The sequence below is a fragment of the Podarcis erhardii genome (genome assembly GCF_964252035.2).
Source record: "Podarcis erhardii genome assembly, chromosome: 8".
In the NCBI taxonomy this organism is placed as follows: Eukaryota; Metazoa; Chordata; class Lepidosauria; order Squamata; family Lacertidae; genus Podarcis; species Podarcis erhardii.
This window is the reverse complement of record NC_138499.1, coordinates 81,332,405-81,356,980: the sequence shown is the minus strand read 5'-3', so window position 1 is coordinate 81,356,980 and position 24,576 is coordinate 81,332,405. Positions and strand designations below refer to the sequence as shown.

Below are 24,576 nucleotides of genomic sequence, written 5' to 3'. Positions count from 1 at the left end.
TAACGACGATAACTTGCAAATATCAACACATTTTGGTAGTCACAAGTGGTATTGAAATATTTTATTCTACCCTACCAGTGTACTTGGTGCTTTACAAACCTTCAAAAGCATAAATGACAGATTTTTACTCCAAGGAGTTCACAGTCTAAACATGTTTTTGTTTTCTTTAGGTTCAAGCATCTCACTTTGAAGGCCTAATCACGACAATAGTTGGCTATGTACTGCTGGCAGTATCACTAATAGTTTGTCATGTATCCTTTCATAAGTACTGACTGCACATGTTTTCAGTGTTTGATCTATGGATGGTCATTGTTAAGTACACGGGGTGGAATTCAGTGTTGCACTATGATGAACATTTTGTCTCCACAAGCATTTCATCTTGCTAGATGGTGCAATCCCACATGTGCTATTCTTTGGGTTCCCCCAGCCCCCAGAGACAGTCTCAGGTACGTGGGGAGGAGAGGGAAGAAAGCCCCATTGCATAAGTGGAAGTCCTCATTCAGGGCCTCTGCTGATGGAGCTGGGTAGGTGAATCACGACCTTTGCCTAAGAAACAATGATTTTATGGTCTTTATCTCTTTATGGGAGCAGTGTGGGCGCACCATAGGGAAACTCATAATTGCAAGTAAGATATTAGGATCATGCTGTAGGATTGGAGCAACCTCATTCCTGTTAAGGCACCAATTCCTTCTACTCTTGCCCTGATTTCTTACATCAGTAGCAATGTTAACCACTGTCAAGCTTACCAGGGTTCCTTCTTAAGAAGGCTTTCGTACTCGCTTCAAAACCTGATTCCAAGTTTGAGTTAAGAAGGAACTCTTGAAAACTTTTATCATTAACAATGTTGGGGTTGATGTAAGAATTAAGAGCGGGACATTTGCTGCAGAGAAAGGAAGGTCTGGGCAAAGGAAGTGTGTGTTCCTGTGGTCCATTTCAGATCTCCCAACTGTAGTTAAGGGGTACCAAGTGTTGGGTCCACAGTGACCATATGTGCTTGTGAGGAATATCTTACGGTTTTTAAACATTGCTTAAATCTATATTTAAGTGAATACTTTCCCCTTCAACCAGTTTCCTATTTCCAGGCTTCTAGTTGCTCAGTACTCATTCCTATGAACTTCTTCTGCCCTCTGCTTCACAAATCAGTATTTCACTTTCCTTGACCATATTTATACAGGGCTTGGCAGCACTTGTAAAATTTCAGAGATCACGTCGCTTGCTTGGAGTGTGCTATATAGTTGTCAAGGTATTCTAGCCTTAAAAAGCAGGTCTATTTAATAAAACAAATCAATATTCAGTAGTTGGTCCAAATAAAAAACACCTATCTTTCCCCCTCTGCAGGTGTCATTGTTAGTGGTGGTAGAGATTGGTGTTTTCCCCCTCATCTGTGGCTGGTGGCTGGACATATGCTCTCTGGTAAGATTAGCATTTATTAGGAGACAGACATTTATCACTGTATTCTAAGGGGCAGTCAGGAGGAGGGTTGCTTATGTAGGTTGTGTCTGTTAAATAGGACCAGTAATGCAAAAAGAAGTTATGACTATTAAGAACTAATCTTAATAGTTTGCAGCGGAAGTGCTGTTCTGCTGGTGGAGAAAAGAGGGTATCCACAGGATGACACCTAATGCAGGGGTTAAAGGGTCCACTGCTGTCCTGCTAGTGATGGAGGCAAAAACCAGCTGTGTAAAGGGAGGTGGTGGGTCCACAGGATCCTAAGCCTCCTTGTCCTCCAGGCATAGTTCAAACAGGTTATTATGACTATTATGAGATTAAAGGAACAATCCTATGCTTCCCAGGTAGGATGCTGGAATCGAGGTAGTTGATCACCTCCCATTGTATTCAGTTTGGCAGAGGAGGAGGGGTGGAAGAAAATGGAATATGACAGCGGGGAATCCATCCCTATCTCCTGGCCTGGCCTCATTGAGCCTGCAAGACATAGGAAGTGGCAGTAGCCCTGTCACAGATTCTCCATCTCCCCCTACCATCTCCATAAGGTTGCTGCACCTTAATCGTTAACTAGTTTTGCTGCAAATGTGGTTGACCATCTCCAAAGACTACGGATCCTCCATCTCCAGTGGCTTTCTTAGTGATTTTATACTAAAGGTGATTCATTTTAAAAGCCTACACAGTTCTGTGCTGAAAACTGACATATATAAGCTGTGGAAAATCTTACAGAATATACTGCTGTCTGTTAAGATTTATTGTGCGAGGTCTGCATTATTTTTTCACCATTGCTAAGTGCTGTCTACAAATATATATTTAGAACTTTGCTGTTACGTAGAAATAAAATAAAGAGGCAGTTTTACTAGTTGCTGAGAGTTAAAAAGAATTACTTCCCTGTTTTAACTTTTTCATAGGAAATGTTTGATGCTACTTTGAAGGATAGAGAATTGAGCTTTCAGTCAGCCCCCGGCACTACAATGTTCCTACACTGGCTAGTGGGAATGGTGTATGTCTTCTACTTTGCTTCCTTCATTCTCTTGCTGAGAGAGGTATGGTTTGACTGAAGTGTGATTTTCTAAAACCATATGTTGTAAGAATGTGGCTCTGGAATGGCTAATGTCATCCGCATTTCTGTTTTTGTGTTCACCTCTGTTCACCAGCCTTTGCTGACAGGAAATAATTGATAGGGTGGGACAAGGTGTTGCCCTACAACTTGTACTGGCCTAATAAAGAGTGCCAGTCTTGCATATGCTTGCTATTCTGCAGTGGAACAGGAGCAGTCCAACGGCTGCTGCTTGCAGAATCTATGTGTGAGCGAAAATTGCACAAATTGCTTGTAAGGGCAGGCAGCAGAGTTGGCTGCTGGATGGGGAACTGCAGGGAACCATCTCTTGCTGAGCCATGGCCTGCCGTGTAAGAACATGCATTGTATAGCTGAAGGGGTAGGGGGTATTCCTTGCAGACATTGCTTCTGGGAAGTGAATGTGAGAACTGGGAACCCTCAAGGTTTCCCCTCACCCATGCATAGAACCTCTGCACCTTATGTTCCATGTGCCATTGGCTGAAGGACAGGAATGGGCCTAGTAAGCCATGGAAGAGAGGGGGGAATTGACATGAACAGAGGGAGCATGAGAGCCATGTTTGACAAAATTCAGCCGTGTAATTCTCTTGGACATAACTCAGCTGTTACCTCCTCAGGTAACAACTGGCTCAGTTGTTTTAAACTAGTTTGAGAGGAGGTAGGTAGTGTTTTGGTTAATCTGCAGACCATACTGAACATAAATAAGGAGTCTTTAGGGTCTCTATAATGTTAATTATAGATGTCAAAGAGAACAACAACTACCAGACTTTTAGAAGACATCTGAAGGCAGCCCTGTTTAGGGAAGCTTTTAATGTTTGATATATTACAGTATTTTAATATTTTTTTGGAAGCCGCCCAGAGTGGCTGGGGAAACCCAGCCAGATGGGCGGGGTATAAATAATAAATTATTATTATTATCATTATTAATAATAATTTATTGGGGGGGGGAAATGTCAAAACTTGTAATCCTTCAAATATCAACCTACTTATACTTATTTTTCTTTCAAATGTTAATATTCTCTTTTCAGGTACTGAGACCTGGCGTCCTCTGGTTTTTGAGGAACTTAAATGATCCAGACTTTAATCCAGTTCAAGAAATGATTCACCTGCCTATTTATAGACATCTCAGGAGGTTTATTTTATCAGTGGTAAATACATGTTTCCAGTTTCTCTTCAAAAAGTTTATATTTTTATAGCAACTAATGTTTTTTTCTATTCAGTTTCTATTTAGAATTTTAATGTTTGTTTCTCTGTTTATTAGCAAACAAAATAACTAACTGTATGTAAAGATATTGGGTTGTATTCAGTTCATGTTTACATAGAGTAGACACATTGAAATAGGCCTAAATCTTGGTAACTAATTTCAATTAATCTATTCTGAGTTAAAGTTAGTTGAATACAACCCATGGGGGCCAGAAGTCTCTTTCCCTTTCTATAAATATTTGCTGGTATCATAGTTTTCTTCTGTGTAACTTACTGCTGAAATAAGTTTCACTTGTATCAATAAAATACAGAAGTATGATGATTCAGCAAGAACCAGCTTAGACTGTTCAGCAGTGCCAAGGAAAAGTAGATCATATTACAGGAAAATAATGTAAATGTTACTTAAAAGCAAGTACGTGGGGCTTCTTGTGTGGAAAATGTCTAATCTTCAAGTCACTTAGATTACTAGGAAGCATACAATTGCACAGAATAATGTTTTGTTACAACAAGATATTATATTCTAAGCAGACACGGCACAAGACATTTTGGTTCTTGGGGCAAAATATCCAGTCCTTTTTAGCTTGCTTCCCCAAAAATTGATGCCAGGAGAAGAGTCAGAAATAAATCCAGTCGCTTCAGTTTTGTAGATTGTCTAAAATTTAGTGTGTACATATCCCAGGCAGAAGTGACAACCCAGCTTAAATAGTAAACATTCCTGATTCATTTTCCAATAATTGTGTATCCAGATTTTGACATAAATAGGTTTTTCCCTTTGATAACCCACATCTACAGGTAAATTATCCAAATGCCAATGCAGACATTATATTTAGCTGGTTCTTTTTCTCTTTGGCATCTCATATTAGTAGTAGGCCCATAATGTAACTTGTGAGCCAGAAAATTCCAAAATGTACTTTCAGGTTGTTGCAATGGAGCTCTGATTTATTGATTCATAGATTATGTTGCTTAGGTGTGTGAACAACTTGTGCAAACTGAAAAGAGAAGAAGAAGAAACAAAACAGTTTTTTGATGCAGAGAGTTATCAAAACCATAGTTTGCAAGACTAAAAACAATCAGTTAACTAGTATGCTCCCTCTTCTCCTAGCTTCCATGACTTGTGCTAACCATGGCTTACCATGGCATTCAGAAATTAAGACATACTAAGCTAGAGTACGGCTTACGGTGAATGTGTTGCTGTGCTGGCTTTCAGACAGGAGCTCATACCTACTTTGCTCCTGCTTAGGCTTTTTAGGTCATCTTGGGGCAACAGTTAAGCCAAGGGATTGTGGTTAAGGTCTCCTTCCTAAGCACCATCTGTGGCCAAGATTTGTTCTATGGTTACAGGTTTTGGATAAGGAGGAAAGGCCTTAACCATCTTGCCAGGTTTGGACAACACACTAAGCCAAACCTTTGCTTAGCTGTTACCTAAAAACCTCACGGAGGAACAAAGCAGTTTTGATCTGTGCCTCAGGAACCAGCACATTCACTCTGCTATGGTTTGGCCTAGCACGATGTGCAAATGTGGCCTGTGGCTAGCTAGCACTTGTTCACAACAAGAGTTGGAAATCATGGCTTGAAGATGGTTGCTGAGTCTTACTGTTAAGTTCAGTGCTGACCAGATTGTTCTGATTTCAGTGTTATGGCAAATTGTGATTAGCAGCAGATAGGAACAGAAAATGCACAGAGCAGAGGAGGAAGTGCACAACCTCATAACTTGTTCATGATTGTCCAGTCCATGCATTTTGCTAGTGTATAAATAGACTTTAAATTAAGGCTGTCACACAGAGTATCTTCCTTGTTGCAGATTGTCTTCGGGTCGATCGTCTTGCTCATGCTTTGGCTTCCTATACGAATTATTAAATATCTGCTGCCTCATTTTCTTCCATATAATGTAATGCTCTACAGGTAATTTATTTTTGGAATATTTTCTGTCTTCCATAGTGTGTTCTTTTACTGCAAATGCATATGTGCATATTTTAAACAAACCGTTGGCTGTGTTTGTTCAGTAAATTGTGTTCCAGTATACCAACTATACAAGGATCTTGTTCAGACATAATGCTAAACCTTGGTTTTTCATTACATGAATGGTTCTTAGGTTTGCAAGCTTTCTTTCCACTCCTCCGGCATGGACATAACTAACCACTGTTTGTTATGTCTGAATCAGGACAAACTGTTATTAGTCTTAACTGTACTTTAACTAAACAGACCATAGTTTACAATCCTAGCTTTTCTAAATTACCATTAGGATTAACCATAGTTTTGAATTTGGACATAATGATGAACCAGATGAAAACAGATGATAGCTTCTGATCTCCTAGTGGCCAGATCAGTGGTGGTAGAAGAGAATATGGAGAGCACAAAGCTTCTGCACATAACAGCAAATCATAGTTCAGTATTGCTTTCAAACCAGGCAAGAATCCTAGCTATAAAACAGGTGGACGACCTTTTTTCTGTTGAGGGCATGCATTCAGATGGTGGTGAAGCCACCAAAGTGCTTTGGATTAACTAATATGGAATAAAAACCGCCATGTTTCAGTTTTCACTATGGCCACGTCAAATTAGAATTTCCAGTCCTACTCAGAAGTAATCTCTACTTGGTTTGATGGGGTTACTCTCAATAAGTATGCAGATGATTTTAAAAATACAATAGCTACTGTTTTGGAAAGCAAGTAATGCCTTTCTGATGCTAGTGTGCTACCCCACCACCTTTCCCTCCAAGTAATAAAACCAGGGGAAACCATCAATTTATTTTTATTCAAATAAAATACTGTCCTTTACCATTTTCCTGAAACTAGTAAAGGGAAAAGACAAGGGGGAAATGAGAAAACAAACAGAAAGAAAGGAACTCTAATGGGATGGAAGAATGGGGCAACTTTGGGGGGTTGTTGGGGCTGCACAAAATGGGGTTGGGGACCAACTTGAGGGAAAGGTAGGATATAAACCAACAGTGGCCCTAGGCTGCAGGTTGTTCAATGCCTTAGAAAATACCAGTTTTATATATATGTAACAGGTATTTGTTAATGACATCCTTGCTTTATTTGTTTCCCAGTGATGCTCCTGTGAGTGAACTTTCCCTAGAACTACTTTTGCTTCAGGTGGTGCTTCCAGCTTTGCTTGAACAAGGACACACAAGGCAGTGGTTGAAGGGTCTTGTACGAGCATGGACTGTTACTGCCGGGTACTTACTGTAAGTGTAAAGAACCCATAAAGCACAAATAACCCACATGTCTTTAATGTTTTTTGTTGACTAGACAATAAAAATAGAATGTTTAGATACTGCAGAATAAGTGTTTATAGCAAAAATTCAGAGGTTTGTAATGGTGACCTTTTAAAAAGCTACTCTGTATAAGTGTACCAATGGAAATTGTTGTGCAGCTTTACTAATATTTATCTGTTTGATGGTTAAGCAAGAGGGGAAATAGTTTCGTTAATTAAAAACAATAATTATTTTGTTTTTGCGTTCTCTACTCTTACCTATAATGCCTCAAATAGCCTGGGCGCAGCTTCCAATGTGATCACCCCAGGTATAAGAGGCTAAGCTCTTCTAGGTGTCTTGCTCTTCGGAAGTCCATTTTTGGGGCTGCTCAGTAGTGTCAATTATAAATCTCACTTCCACGAAACTTCATGACACCTTGAGGGACCTATTTTTCTCAGGCAGGGAAGGGGGAAGCAATATATATTTTTTTATAAATATATATCAAAATTCTGCTATATGATAAAATGAGGCTTTTAGCTGGTTTCTGCAATCTTTGAGGACTAGTAATTTATGTTCATAGGATGTTTGATGTCAGAGCTTGGTGTGAAAGCTAACCAACTCCTGAAGAAACTTAGCATGCACACATACAGATGACAGGGAAAATGATCATCTGATCCTAAGATTTGCTGAATCTTAATTATTTTATGCAAATGGTAGTACTACTACTACTAATTATTTTAAGACTTCATTCCATCGGGCTGAAGCTGAGAAAGAACAGGACTATTTCATCTTTGGCTCTTTTACTCTTTCTTTCACCATCTATCAATGGATATTCCATCAGGCTACCAGAACAGGTTCCCTCCCTTCTGTAAGAACTGTACAGTAGACTCTCGGGTTACGTTACTCTCAAGTAATGTAAACTTTGGGTTGCGAAAGCGGCAAACCCGGACGTATTTTTCCAGGTTTTGCTGCTTGCGCATGCGCAGAAGCAGCGCTTCTGGATATGGATTTTTCTGGGTGCGCATGGACCCCTGGAATGAATTAAGTTCGTATCCAGAGCATCCACTGTACCTTAAAGAACTGGTGCTTGAGTTTGTTTTCCTTCTGACCTCCCCATCGCTTTTACCTTTTGTTTCTGTATTTTTTACTTTTTATATTGTAAGCCTGAGGACGGGAACTCTTTTGTTTCTTACTGATGTGCTAGCCGCTCTAGGCTCCTTTTCGGTTGAAGAAGAATTTAAAAATGCTTAAAATACTAATAATTAGATAGGACAATACACTAGTTATCCTGCCCTATAATGCTTGGAATTAGGGATGTCACTCACATTGCTTATTTGAATCCTATTCCATGTAGGGTGTGTGGTCATCTTCATTTCAGATCTGTGATGCTGCATTTAGGGCTGTTGTTTTTCTTTTGATGTTCCAGTCAGTTAGTAATGAGACGTTTGGTTTCAGAACCATGTAGCATGTTAAAAACAGTTGTGAAAGCACAACATATTTCAGTGGCCTTTGATAGTTATTCTGTGTCATTACAGTGGTACCTCTGGTTGCGGATGGGACCCATTCCAGAGCTCCAGTAGGATCCTGAGGTTTCTGCAACCGGAGGTGCCTGTTCTGCGCACGCGCATGGCTTGATAGACTGCTACTACGCATGTGCGTGCAGCGAAACCCAGAAATATACTTCTGGGTTTGCTGTGTGCGTATCCCAAAGGATACATAACAAGAGGGGTACCACTGTATTATCGTGCTTTTAATCATCATACCTATATATTCATTAAACACTAATAGGAACATTTATGGTAGCCAAGATGGTTCACAATTTTTTTCAAAAATGTTTTTTCAGGGATCTGCATTCTTACTTACTTGGAGACCAGGAAGAGAATGAAAACAATGCAAACCAACAGCCTAATAACCAACCTGCTCGCAATAATAATGCCATTCCAGTTGTGGGAGAAGGTCTTCATGCAGCCCACCAAGCCATACTACAACAAGGAGGACCTGTTGGCTTTCAACCTTACCGTCGGCCTTTAAAATTTCCACTCAGGGTGAGTTGTTCTAACTGTCCATTTAAAGCAGGGATGGCTGACCTCTGGCCCTCTAGATCAGAGCTTTCCAAACTGTGTGTCATGACATGTTAGTGTGTCGGCTGCAGTGTGTAGGTGTAGCTTGCCAATGCTTCCGAGGCTGGAAAGAGGTTAGTTTAACCTCTGGTTTGCAAGTAAAACTGAATTACAGTGGTACCTCGGGTTAAGTACTTAATTCGTTCCGGAGATCCGTACTTAACCTGAAACTGTTCTTAACCTGAAGCACCACTTTAGCTAATGGGGCCTCCTGCTGCTGCTGTGCTGCCAGAGGACGATTTCTGTTCTCATCCTGAAGCAAACTTCTTAACCTAAAGCACTATTTCTGGGTTAGCTGAGTCTGTAACCTGAAGCGCCTGTAACCCGAGGTACCACTGTACTGTGTCACGAAATGATGCACGTCCCAAAAGTGTGTCACCAGCACAAAACGTTTGGAAAGCTCTGCTCTAGATGTTGGACTCAACAGCCATCGCTCCCAGCTCACATGGTCAGTAGTTAGGCATGATGGGAGTTGTAGTCTAGCAACATCAGATGGTGGGGCAGGTTAGCCAATCCTTCATTAATACAGTGGTACCTCGAGTTACAAACGCCTCAGCTTACAAACGCTTCAGGTTACAAACTCCACTAACCTGGAAGAGTTACCGCGGGTTGAGAACTTTGCCCCAGGATGAGAACGGAAATCATGTGCTAGCAGTGCAGCGGCAGCAAGAGGCTCCATTAGCAAAAGCTAATGTTCTAGTTAAGAACAGTTTTCAGGTTAAGAACGGACCTCCGGAACAAATTAAGTTCGTAATTAGAGATACCACTGTACGTAATTTAGTTCACTGGTATCTAGTTAATTAATTCTCCCTTTCTTTTCAATATCTGGAACAAGTAATTCTAAAGGCAGTATTTTTGTGAGTGTTCAGTATCTTGTTTCCTTTGTTTGCCCATTCGATTCTTACAGAAAGGAGTGGTTTCCCACCACTCGGGGGCTTATTGGCACCACATAAAGGAACAACGATAAAAGGGATGTGTGACTTATTTTAGGAAGTATATTATGGAAGCAGTCGGAAAACAAAATGTGTAATTGTAGGTATTGGGTGTGATCCTTCACTGTGTATTGGGTGTGATCCTTCACTGTGTGTGGCTGTCAGACCCCGTTGCAGAGGAACCCACTTTATGTTCAGTTAGCCTTGAGGTCCGCCTCTCCAGGTTGAATGTCTATGTGGAGGTCTAAAATTCTGTATCTCATGGAGAGAAAGCTAACATGATTCTCTGAAGACTACATATAGTAGTTTTCGAGTAAAAAAATAAATGCTTAAGATCCGGGCATTAGGAGAACCAGAAATGTTAATTACTTATATTCAGACACAGAGCCTGTTGCTTTGTCAAAATGCTTTCAGTGACTTCTAGGCACACAGGGTATTTCATGAATATATTTCCTACTTTTGACTGCAGGCTCTCATACAATTGGAATAAAATTGCTAAATTTTAAGGTGTCTTCCAAATGTCCTTTTTATTGCTTTTTCCTTTGTAAATAGATTTTACAATTTTTCCACTTCATTTTTGTGTTTTTCAGATATTTTTGTTAATCATTTTCATGTGTATAACACTACTGATAGCAAGTCTTATCTGCCTGACGTTACCAGGTATGTATTTCGCAGTAGCAAGTTGCTGCTGCTTATTAACATGTCCTTGTTTATTTAATTTTAAATTGCTTGAATGGAAAAATAAAATAGGAAGACGTAATGCAGAAAACAGTGTATCTTCTGTTGTGTGGACTTTGAATATGCTGATCTTTTTTCATAAATCAATATCTAGACCAGTGTTATTTCAGTAAAAACGAAAGTAAATAGTCATTTTGGCATCTTCCATATTTATATTACGATGTGTGCTTACTAAAATACCATGTTGACGCCTTAAAGCTTTTAGAAATTGCTTCAACTTGCTGACTTCATGTAATGTAAATATGAATTTTTATTGGGCCAGCTAGTTAATTGAAAGCTACAGTCCTAGGTATACTTACTTGGAAGTAAATCCCATTTAACATCGGCAGATTTAACTTCCAAGTAAATATATGTAATATTGGGCTTCCTGGCCACCCAGTGCCTTAAATCTTGTAGCACAGCTGAAAAATTAAATAGCCTATTAGAAGATAACACTCTTTTACTTGCCAACTCTGCCCATCTGTTGACCTCACCACCCTTCAGAGTGACATTAGCTGATTGACAGGTGGGTGTAGTTTGGGTGAAATGGCCTTGTGGCCCAAAATTGGTCCCCGACCTCTGCTCTAACCATAGGTGATTTAATCAAAATATCTGTACGTTCAGATACTGGGGGTGGGGATGGGGCTATTCAGTATCGCCCTGCTATTTACTCCTATACAGTGGTGCCCCGCAAGACGAACGCCTCGCAAGACGGAAAACCCGCTAGACGAAAGGGTTTTCCGTTTTGGAGGCGCTTCGCAAAACGAATTTCCCTATGGGCTTCCTTCGCAAGACGAAAGCCCATAGGGAAATCTCCGGGACAGCGGGGAAGCGCAGCGCGTCTTCCCCACTGTCCTCGGACCTCCTCCGAAGGCTGCCGGTGGGGCGGAGAGACCTCCTCCCACCGCCAGCCTTCGGAAGGCTGCTCCGAAGGCTGGCAGCGGGAGGAGGTCTCTCCGCCCCACTGGCAGCCTTCGGAAGGCTACTCCGAAGGCTGGCGGTGGGGCGGAGAGACCTCCTCTCGCCGCCAGCCTTGGGATGGCTGTTCCAAAGGCTGGCGGTGGGGCGGAGAGCCCTCCCGCCGCCGCCAGCCTTCGGAAGGCTGCTCCGAAGGCTGGCAGTGGGGCGGAGAGACCTTCTCCCCGCGCCAGCCTTCGGGTGGCTGTCTTGAAGACTTGCGGTGGGAGGAGGGTTTTCCTTCCCACCGCCAACTTTCAGAATGCTGTTCTGAATGTTGGCGTGGGGAGGAAAAACCCTCCTCCCACCGCAAGCCCCGGGAACAGAGGAGAAGCGCTGCGCGCCTTCCCCTCTGTTCCCGTACCTGTCCTGAAGGCTTGCGATGGGGAGAAAAGCCCTTCTCTGCACCGCCAGCCTGGCAAGCGGTCTCCATAGGAACGCATTAATTCATTTTCAATGCATTCCTATGGGAAACCATGCTTCGCAAGACGAAAAACTCACAAGAAGAAAAAACTTGCGGAACGAATTAATTTCGTCTTGCGAGGCACCACTGTATACAACTTCACAGGGGATAATAATACCTTAAGGGGGCTAAACTTGTGTAGTTTCTTTGTCTGGAAATCTCATATTTTTATTCTGCCGTTCCTATAAAGAGTTTGTGGTGGCATACATGGTACTCCTCTCTACCCTCCCCCCTTCCAACTGTTTTCACAACAACTCTGAGAGAGAGGCTGTATGCTGAGACACTGTGACTAGCCCTAGGCCACACAGTAGGCTTTGTGGCTGGTCAGGAATTTCAACCCAGATCTCCTGATGCAAGCACCAAATAACTACCATCCACATGTCTTTTCTAAAGAAAAATGAATTCAGGCACTATTCGTTTGGTACACATCATTTTAACAGTTATCATTGCCTTACAGCAGGGAGTGTTTTTGACCTGACTTCTGTTAGCTCCTGAAAAGTGGGGCAAAATGTTTTACAGATTTTAGTTGACTTGGTTTTTTCTTTGTGCAAGGTGGTTAACAAATTTAATATTGGGGTTAAAACAAAATTGGATCTGTTCAAATTAGTGGCTGGGATTTAATCAGTTTGTGAAAACGTAATGTAACTTTTTACTTTACTTTCTTTGAACAAGTAGTTCCCATTCAATATTAGGAATTGCTTTTTAAACTGCCCTCCATTCAAAAGCGGCTTTCATGCACCACTGGGGGCTGCAATTGAGTGAGAGAAAACTCTGAAGCTACTTTGCTTATGAATTCTCTGGGCCCGTATCATTCTATGGCTGTCTGGTAGTGTGTGTTTCTTTTAAATATTCATTAATGTTTCTGGTTTTAGTATTTGCTGGCCGTTGGCTGATGTCCTTTTGGACAGGGACCGCCAAAATCCATGAATTGTACACAGCTGCTTGTGGGCTCTATGTTTGCTGGCTTACCATTCGGGCGGTGACGGTGCTTGTTGCTTGGATGCCACAGGGCCGCCAAGTGATTTTTCAGAAAGTTAAGGAATGGTCCCTCATGGTAAGTCATCTGAAAAAAATGCATTTCTTTTAAGTTTCGGGAAGCACTTAGTGTATTTTTGGTCTTTGTGGAAGCCGCCCAGAGTGGCTGGGGAAACCCAGCCAGATGGGCGGGGTACAAATAATAAATTATTATTATTATTATTATTATTATTATTATTATTATTATTATTATTATTATATTATTATTATTATTATTATTATTATTATTATTATTATTATTATTATTATCATTACTTAATTGATGTAGACAGAGTGTTTGTCTAACTATTCAAGAAGCAACTGTGTCAAATATGTTTCCTCCACTATGGGCCTTCTCTAGAAAGAGGAAATCAAAGAAATAGTTGTAGCATTTCCCCCCCAAACTGCCATAGGCTTCATGGCCTTCAGTTATTCACCAGATCTGGGCAACAAAGGCTGGAGGGTAATGAAAGACCAGAGCCACTCTTTGATTTCTTGAAGGAGAGAGCCTAAGTCTCTCAAACCTGCCTTTGAACTCTTTTCCTCTGAGCATAAGCTGGAGTGGAGAATTTGGCAAAGAGTATTAGTGCTGAACCTCACTCAGCACATTGTACACAAACTTCCTTACTTTGCCTTCACTTTGGGGAAGAGTTGTAGCATTGACAACTGACCCCGGGTATGAACCCTAGTGAGCTCTCGTTCATATGTGCCAGCTGAAGTAGACTTCCTTTCCTTCATTACTCTCTCTGCGCTTTCTCTGATATATTTTGTCAGAGGCAGCTGCCTTAGAAATTACTGCTCCAAAGGACCCACTAAATCCTTTCTAAATCTGGTTCTGCGTATTTGTTTCTCTTTGCACTCCGTTTTATTGTGATGTTGTGTAAGTACAGCCACAAGGTTTTGAAGTGTCACTAAATTAAGTTTTCTCTTTTTTTCTTTTACTTTTTAGATAATGAAGACATTAATAGTTGCTATATTGCTGGCAGGTGTAGTTCCACTTTTGCTTGGACTTTTGTTTGAGCTGGTTATTGTTGCTCCTTTGAGAGTTCCCCTGGACCAGACACCGCTATTCTACCCATGGCAGGTTAGCTCTGTACTTTTCGTTTTGAGTGCTGTTGCAGAAGTTAGGCTTCTGATCTCCGCCAGGGAAAAAGGCGGGGAATGAATGAATGAATAAAACTTCAATAGTTCCAACTGTTGTCTTTTGCAGGAAATTAAACTAATGAATGTGGCCTTAGAACTTTGAGCTTCATTGTAACTGAAACTCAAAGTGAACATAGGGCTATTTTTATATATTCCCTGCCTTTTCATAAAAAAAAGTATTTAAGGTGATCTACATAAAATCAAGCGACATTCACATTTGTAACTTAACTCTAAATATGTGTGACAAAAATAACACACATTCATTTCATATATGTCCCTGCATCTATTTGCCTCCCCTTCCTTTGTATTAGCAAATTCCCTACATTAGCAAATTATAGGCAACAATTTTGGGTGTGTATGTAAGAGCCTGCCCACTTTGACTCTACAATCACTGTGCATATTGACGATGGTATAGAAATAATCACTGTTTTTGTTTTGACTTAGGACTGGGCTCTTGGTGTTCTGCATGCCAAAATAATTGCTGCCATAACTCTGATGGGCCCTCAGTGGTGGCTGAAAACTGTTATTGAACAGGTAAGAACTGCTTCTTTGGTGCAAGGGAGGCAAACAAAACATACAGACCATTAAATTGCCCATACTAGGGAACCTGTGGCCTTTCAGAGCTTGTTGGTCTGCAACTCACACCGTCCCTGACATTTTGGCTATGTTGGCTGTGGCTGATGGGAGTTGGAGTCTATTAACATCTGGAGGACTCTAGGTCCCTTATCCCTGGTTTATTCTGTTTATCTCTTCCTTAGCTACCGCTAAAACTTAGCATCTTTCCTCTTGCTTGGGAGACTGGCTTGATATCCATAAAGTATTACTGAATTTTCAGTTTGGAACTGTGTTTTCCTGACCAAGAAGCTACAAAATAGCTCTCATCTCTCCCCACTCCTCAAAAGCATAACATTACAATGGGTTACGACTCAGAGGCGAATGTGACAAAAGTTGACAAAGGTTTTGCACAGCAGGGATGTCACTAGTGTTAAGGGGAAAAGCAGGGAGAAAATATAAGTAAATTTTACAGGGCTACTTTTGGTTAGGTTTTTCAAAGCAAATATAACAAACAAATTAAGTGTTAAACAAATTGCAACAAATAACACTATAGAAACCTTTCTTATTATATAAGACACACTTTTATCAAATATTTTCCCCCAAAGGATGTTTCTTATTAATTCCATGAGTTGAACATGCCTTGTCTCTATACCTTCTAAGTTTTATTTCTGCTTTTACTGTTACCTTGTTCAGATGATCATATTCTGGCTCAATAAGATGCTTTGTTCCTCAGTATAACCTAGCAAACAACTGAGGAAGTCTTAAGTTACCTATAATTTCCGTTTTGTCTGAACTGGGCAACTTTGACAAACAATTTTGGAATAAGCTAGAAGCCCACTTGAAACCATGACTTCATATTTTGCCTTGCTGCAGAGTCATTAGCCACAGTTTCCTTCTTCAGATATAAATATCTGTAGATTTCCTGGTTTGGTTATGGTAAGGTTTATTCACACCTCTGCTAAGCCATTATCATCTAAACATGGCAAATGTGAAAAAGATCACCCTTATTATAGCATCTTCAACATATAGTACCCTTGGTTGTATCATTTTAAAAACTAAAATGGCAATATGGGTTAAATCCAACTATTATAATTTTACAATGGTTTTCTAATGGTCATATGGTATAAGCCATAACCAAACCTTGCACACACAGTACAAAACATACTTTCATTTTTTTACATATGCACTATAATGGAGGAATCTACAGTAGTAAGCAGCACGTATTATAGACTTAAAAACAACTTGAAATTATTAAAGTGTATTTATTTTATTTAAACAATTTATATACTACATAACTACAATAATCTCTGAATGGTGTGCAATGCAGAAGGGTAGAAGTCAGTTAAAACTATAAAATAAGACTTCAATTAAAATGCCTGCTGGAATAAAAAAAAGTCTTCAGTTGGTGTTGGATGATCAATAGGAAGAGGAGCTGTCTGACTTCAACTGGGAGTGCCACAGAATTGGCCCATAATACAGAATGCACAGCTCCTTGGAGACACATGCTTGTTTCCTTGTACATTTTTTCTCCTTCCAGTAGCACCTTAAAGACCAACTAAGTTAGTTCTAGGTATGAGCTTTCGTATGCATGCACACTTCTTCAGTCCTGAAGAAGTGTGCATGCACACGAAAGCTCATACCTAGAACTAACTTAGTTGGTCTTTAAGGTGCTACTGAAAGGAATTTTTTTATTTTGTTTTGACTATGGCAGACCAACACGGCTACCTATCTATAACTGGAATTTTTTCTCCTGTTTATATAAACAAATGAGGCAGCAACTAACACATACCCTGTTCCCAGGTGTCCCCACTCCCCCAATTTTGGGTTTCTATCTGTGTTGAGCTTTTTGTTTAATTACTGTATATTTTTATTTCTATATATTGGGAGAAAAAATTATCTTGATTATTAGGACATAAATAATGGGTTGTGTCCAACCAAGTTGTCCCATTTGCACAGAGGTTTCTGCCTGTGCCACAAAAACTCTCCCTCTCCTTCCCAAATCTGCTTTAGTTGATTTATATACTAAAACACCTGTTTAGTGATACAGTCATGCCTTGGGATGAATACGCTTCAGCTTAAATATTTTTGGGTTGCGCTCTCCCGCGACCCGGAAGTAACGGAGCACATTGCTTCTGGGTTTCGCCGCTCGCGCATGTGCAGACGCTCAAAATGACGTCACGCGCATGCGCGGAAGCGGCTAAACGCGACCCGCGCAGACGCGTCTTACGTTCGCTTCAGGATGCGAACGGGGCTCCAGAACGGATCCTGTTCGCATCCAGAGGTACCACTGTATGTGGAAACTCAACTGTGGTTTAGCTCTATGTGGATGAGATACAGTGTGCCCAAGCAAAGTGTCTGCAAACAATAGCTTTGCTTTTAAAGAATGAAGAATGCTGAGTCCTATGAACCAGGGATACAGTTCCTGGCTTGCAGCAAACTGTATTAAGTTTCAAAACACGTTAACTTCAACTCATGGGTTATGAAACTGGCTTCATAAACTAATAGAGTTTGTTGTAAGCCAGGATTCCTGGTTTGTAAGAGGCAGCAAGCCAACCTTAATTTGTAAGTGAAACTACTTTCTGCAGAACTGCTCCTGGCTGTGCATGGAGGGGGAGATATGCAGGCTTAGTAATTTGTTTGGGCTTGCTTCAGCCTGCAGCTCATCTAGATAGCACTAAACCATCGTTTACATGCTAATGCTGATATTAAAATATTAACCGCCACATTTAATGCTAATATTTTAATGCTATAATGCTGTCATTCCTTCTTAATCATAAATATGGAGATTTTTGTTTGTAATACGTTTAATGGCAGGGGCCGGGCAGCTGTCCTTCATGCATCTTGACTGTGGTCTTATTTTTTCAGGTTTATGCAAATGGAATTAGGAATATTGACTTACACTTTATAATACAGAAGCTTGCAGCGCCTGTTATCTCAGTTCTGTTGCTTTCTCTTTGTGTACCTTACATCATAGCTTCTGGTATTGTACCTTTACTAGGTAAGTGCAGATGGGCATACAGATTTCATTGTGTGGGTCCCAGCTTAAGATACGAATCGGGGGAAATCTTTTGTGAGAATGTCAAATGAGTGTTCTGTCGAGCATATCCATTAGGTAGCTGTACTTCACTTACCACATTTTGTATCTTGCCCAAAGGTTCAAGAAGTATTTCGTTTGCTAGCTTCAGTGAAAACCATCATGTTACATCATTTGGAGAGTTTTGGCCAACACATAGATCCTGAAGCTGTTTAGCAGCTGGTAGGCTTTAGCTGAAATTTAGAGATTCCCAGCTTTTGTTTTCAAAGAATTGTACTTCTAGGTCATTAAAAATGAAATAGAAATATGTGCTAAATTTGAAGGTGGTGGCTAAAATATCACCCTAAAAAGAATCATTTCAGGTAAACAAAGATAGCCTATTAAATATGTGAATATTTATACAGAAATTGTACAAAATACATAAACAACAATCAGATGGGGTGCAGGGCTACTACCACAAAATAGCTAGTATTTTAGAGTTCAGTGACAACACAATATTGGGCAGCCCTATTCAGAAGAAAGACCTAATGAATGGGATTCACCAAACCAGCATCGTTGGTGGAAACTCTGCACAAGGGCTTCCGCTTATGCAACTGGGCTCCTTTCCCCTCACCCTGTGCATATCTGAAATTGGCTTGGGGTGGTGGCATCAGGAGAACCCCTGAACCACACATGGGGGGAGGAGAGGGGAGATTGTTCTATCTGGAAGAACTGGAAGAATGTGGTGTTGAATTCCACCCATTGTCATTTGTCACCTTGGAAGTACTGTATTTTTCATCTATAAGATGTCCCCATGTATAAGACAACCTCTATTTTTTGAGCCCTAAATTAAGAAATATTTTTTCCATGTATACATTCCATGTATAAGACAACCCCCAATTTTAAACTTAAAAAATTTGGGGGAAACACGGAAAAATATGGTATATCTAGGACATAATGAGCTTAAAGGTAAAGGGACCCCTGACCATTAGGTCCAGTCGTTACTGACTCTGGGGTTGCGGTGCTCATCTTGCTTTATTGGCCGAGGGAGCCGGCATAGAGCTTCCGGGTCATGTGGTCAACATGACTAAGCCGCTTCTGGCGAACCAGAGCAGCGCACGGAAATGCCGTTTACCTTCCCACCGGAGCAGTACCTATTTATCTACTTGCACTTTGACGTGCTTTCGAACTGATAGGTTGGCAGGAGCAGGGACTGAGCAACGGGAGCTCACCCTGTCGCGGGGATTCGAACCACCGACCTTCTGATTGGCAAGTCCTAGGCTCTGTGGTTTAACCCACAGCGCCACCCGCGTCCCATGCATAATGAACTTACAATCACTCAAATAAAAACATGGCTGCAGCATTCAAGATTGAATTATTGATTCAGAATTATTTGTATTTCGAATTCTCCATTTCAGAGCTGTTCAGGTGAATCATAGAACTAAATTACAAATACTAGTTGGAAGACTTTACAGCATTTGCAGTGTGGCTGTAGTCAGTGGCTTCTCCTTGTAGATAAGCAATGTGCCCTTCCCCAGAAAACACTGCATTACTTATTTTGTTCTGTATGTGGCAGTAGCTTGCTAGAGGGTAGTGGAGAATGGCTTATTGAGCAACAACCAACATGTTCATGTTCTGAGCTTCCATTATAAAAAATGGTTGTCCCTACAGAATATGTGGGGTGTGTGGCATGGTAATAAACCAAACATGAAACTGGATATTAAACAGGCCATAACTTTATTAGCTCCAGCTTCTATGAATTCGGCTTTGCAAAGACAGAAATGTTCTGATACTCTGGCAACCTATTTGCTGACAAAAATCTGAATACCAGTAAGCAGAAGAGGTTTCAGGAAAAATTCTTCTCTGTTCACATAAACCAGCAGCCGCTGAGCACCCACAGCAAGAGACAAGCCCTGCAGCATAAGGCAGTATCACTTGGTGATATGAAAGGCAAGAATCAAGAGGTTGATATTGGTAGAGTTTTGCTTGTTGGTTGCTCCAGTTCCAGTATTTGAAATGCAAAGCCTTTATTTTAACCTTTAGCTCATTTGCTCTTGTTAACTTTTTTGCAGGTGTCACTCCTGAAATGCAAAACCTAGTGCAACGTCGAATTTATCCTTTTCTGCTCATGGTGGTGGTTTTGATGGGGATCTTATCTTTCCAGGTCCGTCAGTTCAAGCGCCTTTATGAACACATTAAAAATGACAAGTGAGTACCTACATTAGTAAAGTTCATCAGTTCTGGGGCAGTAATACTAGTATGCTAAAGTTTTAGGAAGCTAGAAGTGATGGATAGATTTTGGAGCATTGTGAAAGTGGTATTTTAAACCTTTTCTGAAGCATCTGGGATGAACAGTGAGGTGACAGAATACTGGATCAGATTTACTGAGTCTAAATAGAGATGATAATGTCACTGCCGCTGGAAACACTGAAAGCTTTTCTTCAAAACCAGAAATTCTGTGAAGCGATTCGTGTTGGTATGCCATGGCCTGCCCATTTGGAATGTGCAAAGGGGATCAAGCAGGTGTTCAAAATAAAAATATTCGTAACTTTCTGTACTTTGAATGTCCATTATTTTATATAAGAAGCTTTAAAAATGTATTCTATATACTTGCTATTGGGATCTTAATGACTGCAAGCAAATTTTCCATCAGCAAAGTATTTTAAATAAAATACTTCCCCATTTACTCTGCCCACTATTTTTTTTGAACGGCATGTGATGACCAAACATAATGGTGTGTTTGCTTGTTTTTTAAATCATAGGTACCTTGTTGGGCAGCGACTTGTGAATTACGAAAGGAAAACTGGAAAACAAGGGACACCAGCCCCACCCCCTCAGTCTTCACAAGAATAGAAACGCTCACATGGAATTACTTGATCTTCCCTTGCCTTTGTGTCCTTTTTCATTGACTGGTCTTCATTCTTTGGGTGTCTTTCCCAACAATCCTCTCAGCTGGGTTTTTATCTTTTAATTTTGGCTTACTTTTCTCATGGCGTTCAGAAAGCAGTCAAGGCTGTGCACCCTTTACCTGCAACTTCTGAAGTTATCAGTGCTGAGATCTGTAAATGTGTAAATAGCAATACCCTAATACCCTGAATTAAAAAATGAATGTTCATTGTACATCTTTAAAAGAATATTAATTTATTAAATCTACTTGCCACTTTGTTTTGGACTGCTGTTCTGTTGACATATGTGCCACAAAGCAATACTGCAAGAGGCAAGACACTTTTAAAAAAAAAGAAAGAAAACAGTTGCATTTTTATGGTGGCTCTGGCCATTTCCCAAATGTAATTTTTGCAAAGCTGGGGGCTCATCAATATAAAAACAAAATGACCATTACAGTCAGCAGTGAAGTGGCTGTGGCAAGAACACATAAGCTTCATTTTTTTTATCATTTTATATAACATCAAAGCTGATGTAAATTTTCTATTGCCTGATTATCTTTTTCCATGTGTAAGTTTATAATATTGTACAGTAACTGGTAAATCAAGATGAATTTTTCTCCTTCAAGCAGTTTTGGCATTGCTTGTTTGGCTGGAAGGCATTAATTCCTTGGCACTGAAAGACAGAATTTTAATGAATTTCTAAGCACTTAAATCAAAGTTCATTAGAGCTAAGTGGCAGGAATACTTAAATCTGCTAATTGAGAGGTTTGTGGAAGAATGCATTTCCAATGCATAAGCCAATATTTCCTTTTTACATCTTTGAAGCTATACAGTTTAAATGCTTACAAGGATTTATTTACTCTCTAGAGAATAGTGCAGAAGGTTATCTGACAAGTTTATTCAAGAGCACAGAGAACATAAAGGCTGGAACATTGCTATGAAAGACCCTCTTTTTTTCTTGAGTGGCCTGAAACATTCTTACAACCAAAGTTGCAATTTCTACTATGGACTTTATACCATATCATATTAAAAATGAACATTTGTAATTCTAGAAATGGTTAGCATTAATTTTGCAGTAATGCTAGAGGTTTTGGGGGGAAATTAGTAGATTCTATGGGAGAAAACCTTTATAGTATTAACAACAGCAGAAAGAGAACCAAAAATAAAATAAAGAGCTGATCTTTACAATGATAGCGCTAAGGAAGAGGCCCTCCCAATCAAGTTCACCAATTCTCATATTTTTATACGTTTACTTATTTTCTGCAGGTAGATATGCATTTTTAATGTAAATAGTTCTGAGACAGACAAATGGAACAATGCCGAAGCTTTAAGTACAGTTCAGTTGTGTGCTTAAAACACACATCCTATTCAAAAACAGTGAGAAATTGATTTAGGTTTATTGTATTGAGAAACATTAATGCTATGCAGTTGTGTGGCCACTCAGGACTGTGTCCTTGAACATCATGTATATTTAATTATGTGTATTGAATAGGTTACCAAGGAATTTGTCTACTGTCTTCAGGATATGTCTATGTGCTTGAAAGAAAAAGCAGAAATATGTTGAGAGCTGTTCTGGTTCCATGTTTGGGGGGCAGAGGTGGTGGTTGGAGTTAAGATTTCTGACAATCTAAGCTCATGCCCAGTAGAATAGTAGAATTGTGTAATAGAAGTGGAACTGGACTATCCAACTGGACTATCTAACAAGAGGTCCATCTTTGGTATTTTGCAGCATTACCTCATTTTAGACATTCTGGGCTATAAAATATGTTGATACACTTGAGGTTTATTTCTAAATAAATATTTCACAAAATTCCAAATAAAAAGAGCATAGTAATGAGAGATGGCCAAAAACACTTCTAATTCACTGTACAAAGATCTTAATTTTGAGTCTTTTGTGCCTGATCCTCTGGGACATGCAAATATTACACATTTCAATATTTATAATGGTGTACTTTTCTGTACAGGAGCATATTTTACCCCCAAATACTGCATTTTCTGGTAATACACGTGTTTGGTTGCACAATTATCTGTCATTGATGGTCTTTGTTTTTGTTTTTAATATCCAAGCAGTCTTACCACTGGGATATTGCCAGCGATGCTGTGCTTTTTCCTGTAGCATTTTGCAGAAATGCAGTATCTTGTAATTTTTGTTTTTATCCCGGACAACCTGATCTGCAAAGATTATTAAAGTTTATTAAGAAAAAGCCTTGGCACTTGCTATCTTATTGCAGCACAAAGCAGGGCTGTGTGTGTTCTGTTCTAAAGGGAGTGGAGCGGGTAGAACCAAAGGCTGCCAACATGAAACTGGATTCTGTTTACTTGTATCAATTACACAAATTAAGTGCACTTACTCCCAAGTTTATGTATTGTGCTTCTATTAGTAATGGGAAGGGAAGTATGTGGGGTGCTTCATACTCGCTATCCATATCTCACCACCCATTTCCTATATGTTTTGCTGTTGCCTCCAAGGACTAGAAACGTACTTTAAAATGAAAAAGAAGAAAAGCCCAAGTTTGCAAGCCCAAGAATACTTGCCAAAGGAAGGTGATATTTGTAGGGGTTTTTTATATAACCATAAACAATGGCATGGGATTGACGTCAGTAAATCAAAAAATACTGTAGGAACAAAACTGTGTTCCGATTAAGCTGTTCAGCTATATATATATATTCCAAGTGCTAGTAGGATGGTAACTTTCTGTGGTGCCATGAGAACATTCTTCAGTACCTGGTGCACGGAGTGTCTGAGCGAGTTTCCAGTCTTCAAGACTGTAGAGATTAGTTTTGAGACACAGTGCATAGTTTTGAGAGACACTGCATTCTGACTGAATGCAGGTCTCTTCTGTGCAAGTAGCTGTCCCCATTAGTTTCAGTGGAGACACCTATGTCTCCCTTTCTCTGCTTGGAGTTTTTCCATTCTTTGAAGCAAGGGATCCTTGTGGATGGATGAGTTTTGTGAGCACCTCAGAGAATTCCATACCTAAAAGCGACAGCTGAAAGGCAAACCAGGATTTACGAGGTGCGGAAACTTATGTTCCCTGTCATAGGCTTGCTCCCAGTAATCTCTCCTTAGCCACCCAACTCTGGCACCGTTTTGGGATCCTTAAAAATGTGAATCTCTTGTTACAAGTCACTGCTGTGAACACCATGAATGTGAAGATCACACACATCAAAGTGCAACGTTCAGTTCCAATAATAATTGGAATAATGATTATTCTGCATTGCAGGAGGTTGAACTAGAATAGATGCTCCTCAAGGTCCCTTCCAACTCAACAGTTCTATGATCCTATATGTTTACTTTTTAAAACAAAAAACTGGCCCTTCTTAAAGATCAAAGCAGTATTGAAAATGTGAACAATTGCTTGATTCTGTCTTGTTTCCAAAGAATGGGGAGAGCGCTGATTGATGCTTTTGAAATCGTCCCAATGCACCCCATTATTTTGAAAAAAGCCATATACTGTATACGAGAATGTATAATATAGTACATTATTTATAAATATATAAAATATGATATATATATATATATATATATATATATATATATATATATATATATATATATCGTATGTGTGTGTGTGTGTGTATATATATATATATATATATAGTATGATGACCCACCTTGGTAGTTGGGCAACCTAAACGCACCTTCCCTTCCCTTCCCTTCCCACTGCGCCTGCGTCCCCGACGTCCCCGCCCACAGAACGTCGAATCAACACAGAGACTGCAGTTCCGGCCCGAAGCTCGAAGGCCTTTTCTATCCCAGCTCCCACAGCGAAGCACCTGAGGGGTTTTCACCATAGAGTGTTTCCCCCCCTTCTCCCCCGCCCTTTTCGCGTCCTCGCGGAACGCGTCTTTTCAAGTGT

General features: G+C 40.2%; 1 protein-coding gene and 1 long non-coding RNA gene across 2 annotated transcripts in view; one reads left to right on the top strand and one right to left on the bottom strand.

Moving 5' to 3' along the window:
• Window positions 1-22,920, top strand: part of MARCHF6 (membrane associated ring-CH-type finger 6) — a 45,572-nt gene extending 22,652 nt beyond the window's left edge. Inside the window, exons 12-26 of the mRNA XM_081872655.1 lie at window positions 171-251; window positions 1,175-1,243; window positions 1,339-1,413; window positions 2,355-2,489; window positions 3,550-3,669; window positions 5,526-5,626; window positions 6,771-6,908; window positions 8,761-8,962; window positions 10,560-10,629; window positions 12,979-13,160; window positions 14,070-14,204; window positions 14,708-14,797; window positions 17,684-17,816; window positions 19,904-20,039; window positions 20,594-22,920. Coding sequence (XP_081728781.1) covers window positions 171-251; window positions 1,175-1,243; window positions 1,339-1,413; window positions 2,355-2,489; window positions 3,550-3,669; window positions 5,526-5,626; window positions 6,771-6,908; window positions 8,761-8,962; window positions 10,560-10,629; window positions 12,979-13,160; window positions 14,070-14,204; window positions 14,708-14,797; window positions 17,684-17,816; window positions 19,904-20,039; window positions 20,594-20,684 — 1,758 coding nt within the window. The 3' untranslated portion in view covers window positions 20,685-22,920. The remainder of the gene's footprint in view (window positions 1-170; window positions 252-1,174; window positions 1,244-1,338; window positions 1,414-2,354; window positions 2,490-3,549; window positions 3,670-5,525; window positions 5,627-6,770; window positions 6,909-8,760; window positions 8,963-10,559; window positions 10,630-12,978; window positions 13,161-14,069; window positions 14,205-14,707; window positions 14,798-17,683; window positions 17,817-19,903; window positions 20,040-20,593) is intronic.
• Window positions 19,903-24,520, bottom strand: LOC309347950. Its single transcript, XR_014159067.1, has 3 exons — window positions 24,332-24,520; window positions 23,442-23,706; window positions 19,903-20,013 (listed from the first exon to the last, which is right to left on the bottom strand). It is a non-coding gene; the product is annotated as an uncharacterized lncRNA (long non-coding RNA).
• Window positions 24,521-24,576: the final 56 nt, after the last annotated feature.